The sequence below is a fragment of the Mus caroli genome, chromosome 2 (genome assembly GCF_900094665.2).
Source record: "Mus caroli chromosome 2, CAROLI_EIJ_v1.1, whole genome shotgun sequence".
Taxonomy (NCBI): Eukaryota; Metazoa; Chordata; class Mammalia; order Rodentia; family Muridae; genus Mus; species Mus caroli.
Genome location: NC_034571.1, coordinates 71440128 through 71447609, shown reverse-complemented (window position 1 = coordinate 71447609; position 7482 = coordinate 71440128). Strand labels below are relative to the sequence as shown.

The 7482-nt window shown below is 43.6% G+C and overlaps 1 protein-coding gene across 1 annotated transcript in view; it reads left to right on the top strand.

Annotated features, from left to right (window-relative positions):
- The window catches only part of Prkra (protein activator of interferon induced protein kinase EIF2AK2), a 17907-nt gene extending 11446 nt beyond the window's left edge, over positions 1-6461 (top strand). The window contains exons 7-8 of the mRNA XM_021149425.2: positions 3141-3315; positions 5812-6461. Coding sequence (XP_021005084.1) covers positions 3141-3315; positions 5812-5969 — 333 coding nt within the window. The 3' untranslated portion in view covers positions 5970-6461. The remainder of the gene's footprint in view (positions 1-3140; positions 3316-5811) is intronic.
- Positions 6462-7482: the final 1021 nt, after the last annotated feature.

Sequence of the window (7482 nt, the reverse complement as noted above, 5' to 3'; positions counted from 1 at the left end):
AAAAACCAAAAACTAAACAACTATTGCTGGAGATGTCCCTTCATTTCTTGTATTGCTGCTCCAGAGTTGCAATGTGTAAAATGTCGAGTGATCGATGACTCCAGTTTTTATTGTGTCCTGTATGTGAGCCAGGGTTGGTTCAGGTAAGAGGACTTGGGAGACACAGTAAATTCAGAATTTCAGGATGGGATCGGAAAATGAGAGTTCAGCCAGGAGCCTGACTCCGGAATGCTCTGTGCTTAGCACACAGGACCAAGTAAGCAAATTAACCAAGAGCCGGCCTGGGTGCTGCTTTTCCACATCCGTTCCATCGTCCGTTCATTCATCTGCATGTGTAGTGATCATTTGGTGAGCTGGCACTGTGTCGGGAGCCTGGGATTCAACACACAGCCGGCTTCTGCCTCTAACCAGTTTAATGGCTGGCTGAAAGCGGAGTACACTAGAGATGGATGGTCAGAGAGTGCAGGTGCAGGGCTGGGCATGAACATGGAAGAAGGCAGCCAGCCAAGACCAGGGGTTCAGGAAAGCCTCCAGGAGGAAGGAACATCAAAGCTAAGACATACAGAGACGATCTGTTCAATAGATGCTAAAAAGATACTTGTAGCAGTCATAAGTGATTTAAAAAAAACCAAAAGTATTAAAAGCATGGTCAGTATCTCTGCATTACAATCATCTCATTAAAATAAAAAATGAAGCAGGACACTCAGTAAGAGGCTTTTGTCTGACCTTGTTCCAGAAACGTAGTTAGATGACAGGGAACAAAATGACACTGTAAACAAGGGAAGATGAGCTACAGTGATTTCTAGATGCAAATAATTCGATTATATTCCTGTAAACCCCTGGAGAGATGGGAACAGTGGCACATTTGGGAGGCAGATGCAAGAGAAGCAGAAGTTCAAAGCAGCCTTTGGCTACATAGCAAGTTCAAGGCATTCCCAGGCTACATGAAACCCTGTCTCAAAGACAGTAAGAGAATATGCCAAGGTAACTCATAGTTTAATGTACAAAATCAATGTTTTCACGTTGTTTAGTCATATGGAAGTAACAACCGGAGGGGTTCAAACGAGAAGGATAAGTCATTGCTTTGGGGAGCGGGGAGTCTGAGGGTGAGGAGGGGGTGCAGCGAGGGCTTTGTTCATGTTTGTGTACTGTATTATTCTTCCCCTATGGTAGATATACATAGATTAACAAGTGCCTGAGAGTTTGCTAATGAGCTTGGCTCTGCTGATGAAGTGCTTGCCACGCAGGTATGAGGACCTAAGTTCAGAAATCTAGCACTCAGATAAAAAGGCAGGCACAATGGCCTGTGAGCCCAGCCTTAGAACACAGAGGTGGAAGGGCCCTTGCTGGTCAGCCAGGCTAGCTGAATCTGTGGTCTCCGGATTCAGGGAGAGACTCTGACTCAAACAACAAGGCAGAAAGTGATAAGAAGACACGTCTATTGACCTCTGGCTTTCACACACATACATAAACACATTCTCACACGTGCTACAAGCACACATACACTATACCACACACAACATACACAATATACACACACACCAAATTTTAAAATTTACAAATAAAAACACGTACTTCATGTAAAAATTGTCTGAAGAAAAAAAAAAGATATACTAGAAAAAAATCAACAATTTTCTTATTTATAAAGCCAAGAGCTATTTTCAATATCTGGGGTAAACTTGAATAGACATTTGCAAGGATTCGTGTAGAAATACTTCGAAGCCCTACTGAAGAATATAATGGAAATTAAATTAACATGGCCCTGTTTCTTCTTTTCATACAGAGACTCAGTATAGTAAACATAAAACTGTAAGCTGTCTTACTCTTAACTGCCAGAATTCAGTTTGGCGCTCGGCAGGACCTTACAAAGCGTGTCTGGAAAAAGGAGAAAGCAAATGCTTGAGCATAGCACCTAGAAAGCAAGAATTTAAGGTGGGCTAGGGTGCTCGCCCTCTGAGAATAATACAGAGTGTGGACCTGTGAGAAAGCAGGTTACTGGTGGGAGAGCGGAACACGACTCAGGAGTCGGTGCAAGTGCATGGCCACCTCGTGATGGCGGCAGTGGGATTTTAGATCAGGTACAGTGTGGACAGCTGACAGACAGGTGAGGATGGGATGGTCAGGTACAGTGTGGACAGCTGACAGACAGGTGAGGATGGGATGGTCAGGTACAGTGTGGACAGCTGACAGACAGGTGAGGATGGGACCGTCCAGGTACAGTGTAGACAGCTGACAGCCATGGGTGAGGATGGGAGATAGTGTGTTTGTATGTGTGTCCTTGTGTAAATAGATTGCATATCCCCATACCAAACCTCATGCCTAAGTAAATCCCAGATCAAGGATTGAGCGTGAATAGAACTGTCTTGGAAAACACAAACGATCTTTTGAAAAGAATCTTAGGGATAGAAAGTCTTTTTTAACTGTAACTTAACATCTAAAATCTGAAGCAAATGAATTTGACTAGAACTTACGATACGGCCAAAAAAAACTATGAATAAAATCAACATAACTAAAACAAGCAAAGAATTCAGCTTCATACATGTAAAGCCTGTACACCGTTTTTTTTTTTAAGTCTAATAGGAAAAATATGAAAGAACGGAAGAATATTCAGTGTATTCATGCCAACTAAGATATTCTGTCTGTTTTAAATTGGTGGAAGCTACACTGTTTGGCTAGCTGCTGTTGGTGAGGGTGTGATAAACAAGCACTTTGGTCGGTGGGTATGTAAATTAGTTCAGAAATCAACCTGCAAGTATTTGCTGCACTTAGGTATGTGGGAGGGACAAGGTGCATATGTATGGAGGTCAAAGGGTGTCACTTCTCTCCTGTTTCCATATGGGTCCCAGGGATCAAACTCAGGAATTAGATTTGGCATCAAAGAGCCCTAACCTGCTGAGCCATCTCTCTGGCTCAAGTTGTAAAATTTATTAAAATAAAAGCATTTCTGTTGGCAGTGTCTCTCCTAGACATACATAATACTGGAAAAACAAAACAAAGCTGGGTACTCTGGAAAAGCAGCCAGTGCTCTTCACCCCTGACCCATCTCTCCATCCCCCAAGCATCTGTATTCACTGACCCTGGTACTAATGTTGGAACTGGCCCATTTCGGAGCTGACATTTCCCTCCTCTCTGCCTTTTAGACGAATGTGGTTGGACATTCCCTAGGATGTACTTGGCACTCCTTGAGGAATTCTCCTGGTGAGAAGATCAACCTCCTGAAAAGGAGCCTCCTCAGTCTCCCGAACACAGACTACATCCAGCTACTTAGTGAGATTGCCAACGAGCAAGGCTTTAACATAACGTATTTGGATATAGGTATGCTTTCTCGTGTGCCCTGACATGTTTCTTCTCAGGACCTCATGCATCTCATGCTGACCCTGAATACATACCTGACCTTGCCTTTACCTCCCAAGGGCTGGGTGGGATTATGGGAGCAAAACACCACCATGTTCCACCTCTGTGGATGTTCAGTTAATTCAGTTTATACACCTGTTTAGTGTGTGTGTGTGTGTGTGTGCACATGTGCATGTGCATGCATGTTTGATGTCATGATTTTAGTATCAGAACAATGTGATATCCCTATTCAAACCTTAGTGAGATGTGAAGACCTAGCCTGGCAGAGCTGCAGGCTCTGGGAAAGTAGAGCTTCAGGGCTAGAAGATCCTGCAACAGTCTTGGCAACCTTAAGATTGATCTATGAATCAAATGCAGTTTGGATAAACAGCAGGTGATGCAGAACCCGAAAGCAAATGTAGACAGGTGGTCAGGAAACAGCTGATGAGAGACCGTCCCATAAGTGTTTATCAGTGTCTTCAGTTTGGAAAATGGGGATAACTGAGCCATCATGAACAAGACTAAGGAGAAAAAAAAAACAAAAGCCAGAGTGTGGGCTAAGAAGGAAGCCTCTGAGGAGGATTTAGATGTGCGCTGATGTGCTGCTGACCTGCTTCATACCAGCTTAAGAGCTGAAGAGTTCTGGAGCATCCAGAACTGGCTTTGGACCAGTTCCAGTGCAGCTGCTGCCAGTGAAACCAAAAAATGAGCTGGGCACTTGGGAGACTGAGGCAGGAGGATCACTATAAATTTGAGACCAACCTAGCTATAGAGTGAGTTTTACACCAGGCATAGCTACACAAACAAAACACCTACAAAGGTGTCCAACCTCATTACTTCAAAGGGAAATGTAAGTTAAAGTGGAGGGGAAGTGCAACATCAAACTCACTAGGTTGGCTACAGTCAGGAAAATGGAAGATAGAAAACAAGACTGTGAGATTCCAGTTTGGAACCTCATAGATTGGTGGTCAGATGTAAAATGGTTCAGTTATCAGCAACTCGTGTGACCAAGCAGTTTCACTCCTGGAAATTAAAACGAGTAGCCGTCACTCTACCATCCAAAGAAGTGAAGGTCTAATGCCTACAGCAGCATAAGCAGATTTGAAGGTACTGCGCCAAGTGAAAGAAGCCAGGCACAAAAGGCTCCAGTATAAGCCAGTGAACTAGTCAGTAGAGGTTAATCCATGCACACAGCACAGGCTGGTGGGTGCCCAGAGTGAGAGGGGAGGGACTTGGAAGGGTAATTGTCTGATGGGTGCAGGTGTCCCCTTAGGTTATGTAAATGACTTGGAAGTGGATAGAGTCGTGGATGTAGAAAATGGCATGGACTTGTTCAGTTTCAAAACCAGTTGGCTTCACGTCAATTTTTTTTTATTGAGGGACAAAGGCCTTACATCCAGTCACTCATTCAGTAACCCTATTGCTATTAAGATATGTCCTTGAAATTGAGTGACTAAATATTATCATTTAACCATAGTCACTTTAAAAGTTATTATCGAGTGTGTGTGTGTGTGTGTGTGTGTGTGACAGCATGTGTGGGATCAGAAGGCAACTTTGTGGAGTCAGTTCTCCCCCCCCCATCTTTCTGTGGGCTTCAGGGACCAAGGCCAGGTCTCCAGGCTTGTGCAGCAAGGGCCTTAGCCCACTGAGCCAGCTCAGCAGCCCTCATCGCCACTGTAAGTCACATTCCTTCACCACCTGTAGTGAGTGACTCATTGGTAGATGAAAGCATTTGCTTCTTGGGCTTCTGTGTCATTACAGGACACCATAACCCAGAGTTCTACATGTGTGGTCTTCCCATGCATCAGGTCTATTCTGCTTAAACGCCTACTGAAAGTGACTTCCTAATGGAAAACACAGCCTTGCCCATCCTTTAATAAGTGGTTCTTCCCCACTATGACATGTTCAGTAATGTGCAAACTCTCTCCAAGTGGTCACATTTAAAGTTTCCTTGGAGAGGTCGTAGAAATGCAACAGCCAGCTATGGCTGACCCCAGCCCTGATTTCTGATCGTGTGGGCTAACATGAAGTCTGGGGTCAGCATTTCTTTCAGATTTCTTTAGCTGAGAACTGTTTCAACTGAGCATGTGGGGAGGATGGTGGTGGTTGTCTTATTTTTGATTGATTTTTTTTATTTGACTAATTGATGGTTGTTTGATTTCTTTTCCCCTTGAGTATCTTATTTTATAGCCCAGGCCAGCCTAGAAATGGCTTTATGCCCCAGGTGAATCTAGAACTCTTCGTATGACTCAGGCTGGGCTAGTGCTGGAAGTCCTCCTGCCTCCACCTAAGTGTAATGGAACTCAAGTCTGAGCCGGCACACCCCACTACCTGTCTGTTTTGTTTGTATAAGCATTGATGAGTGATTGAGGTAGTGTGCTGTGGATACTTCAAGACCAATGAAAACAAATGGTTTTCTAAAGGATTTGCTTTACAGGTACCCAGCACTAACTGTCATGTTTGCATGCGTCATTACAGAGGAGCTGAGTGCCAACGGACAGTATCAGTGTCTCGCAGAGCTGTCCACCAGTCCTATCACCGTGTGTCACGGCTCAGGCATCTCCTGTGGCAATGCACAGAGTGACGCTGCTCACAATGCTCTGCAGTATTTAAAGATAATAGCAGAAAGAAAGTAGGCTCGGAGCGACTTAGGAAATCTTTCCGCGGCGCAAAGAAGTTTCCCTCCCCCCTCTTTCCAAGCAAAATGTTTACCGTAATGTATGTCTGCGTGTCCTTTCCAAATCTCTTCAGATTCCGTCAACTTTCCAGATTTAAATGTCTCCTGGTAGGTTATTAAGCTCTTTTTAATGGCTTCAACTTTGTATTGGTATATCGTGTTTATAAACTTTGTACCACAAGGCTGAGTGTGGTGTTCATTTTACAGGGTCAGACGCATAGGTTGAACATGCATGTTTGACTGTAACGGTAAAGAGATAAAAGTACTGCTAGCAACAGCCTTACTGGTGCTTAAACTCTTTTGTGCAAAGCTTTGTGGAGTGGATTCTGAAGAGCCCCTTTAGACTAGAGTGTTGAGGCTTGTGATGAATGTCATTGCTAAATTTCAGGGAACGTGCTTGGTTTGCTATGTATTTGAAACCATGGAATAAAGAGCTGTTCTTATAATGGGAGCTCTGCTCATTTTATTACACAGCTACTCACTTGATCTTAGCTTTATTCTTTATAGGCAAACTTTCCTATGAACATGTTCGTTTGTATTGTCTACATGCCTCTAGCTTACTGAGGAAAGTCAAAGGTAAAAACCTGTGGCCTAAAAAATCTGCAGATGTATGTATTGATTTTTCTCTAGGCCTATGCAACATAGGCCTTTGACATAACCATTCGTAGATGAATTAGTAGTTTTAAAATGTGTTGACAAAATGCAAACAATACCCTTCCAGTTCACTCAGTTCTTTTATAAGACTATTTCAAAAACATGATTTGATTCAAAGGTCAGAAAAAAAGGCTAGAGAGATGGCCCAATGGATAAAGGTGCTGATCACTTAAGTTGAATCCCTGAACCCACGTGGTAGAAGGAGAGAACTGACTCCCACTTCTCTGACTTCCACAGATGTGCTGCGGCACACACATACACACAACCAATCAATCAATAAATGTACAGATACATGCGTTTTAAAAGTTACAGGGGGTGCTGCTAACATTCATACCTCAACTATCAAAACTTCTTCATAGTTTGCCTTAACTAGAGAGAGCCATCTGTCAGTCAGCCTTTCAAGAGCAGCCTGCAGTTCCAAGAGTCACTGTATTGCCCCATATTGAGATAATGAAAACTTTCATCCTAGCTTCAGAGTTCCCCATACACAGGGATGACAGCTGAGGCTGCCTTTTGGGTATTTTGTGTTGTTTGAATTTGACTTTGGATTTTTGAGATGGGATTCTCTCTACATAGTCCTAGCTGTCCTAAAACTCTTGTAGGTCAAGCTGGCCTTGAACTCACAGAGATCTGCCTGTCTGCCTGCTGGCCGCTGGAATTAAAGGTGTTCCATTATACACAGCCAGAGAGTTCCTTGGTGATTGCATTATGCTTCTCAGGGAATCTAAGCCATGATGCTTGGAGAGGTGATACAAGGAAGGAGAATCAGTGGGAGTTTATACCTTGTTCTGCTACCTGTCTTTCAGGATGTGAGCCCC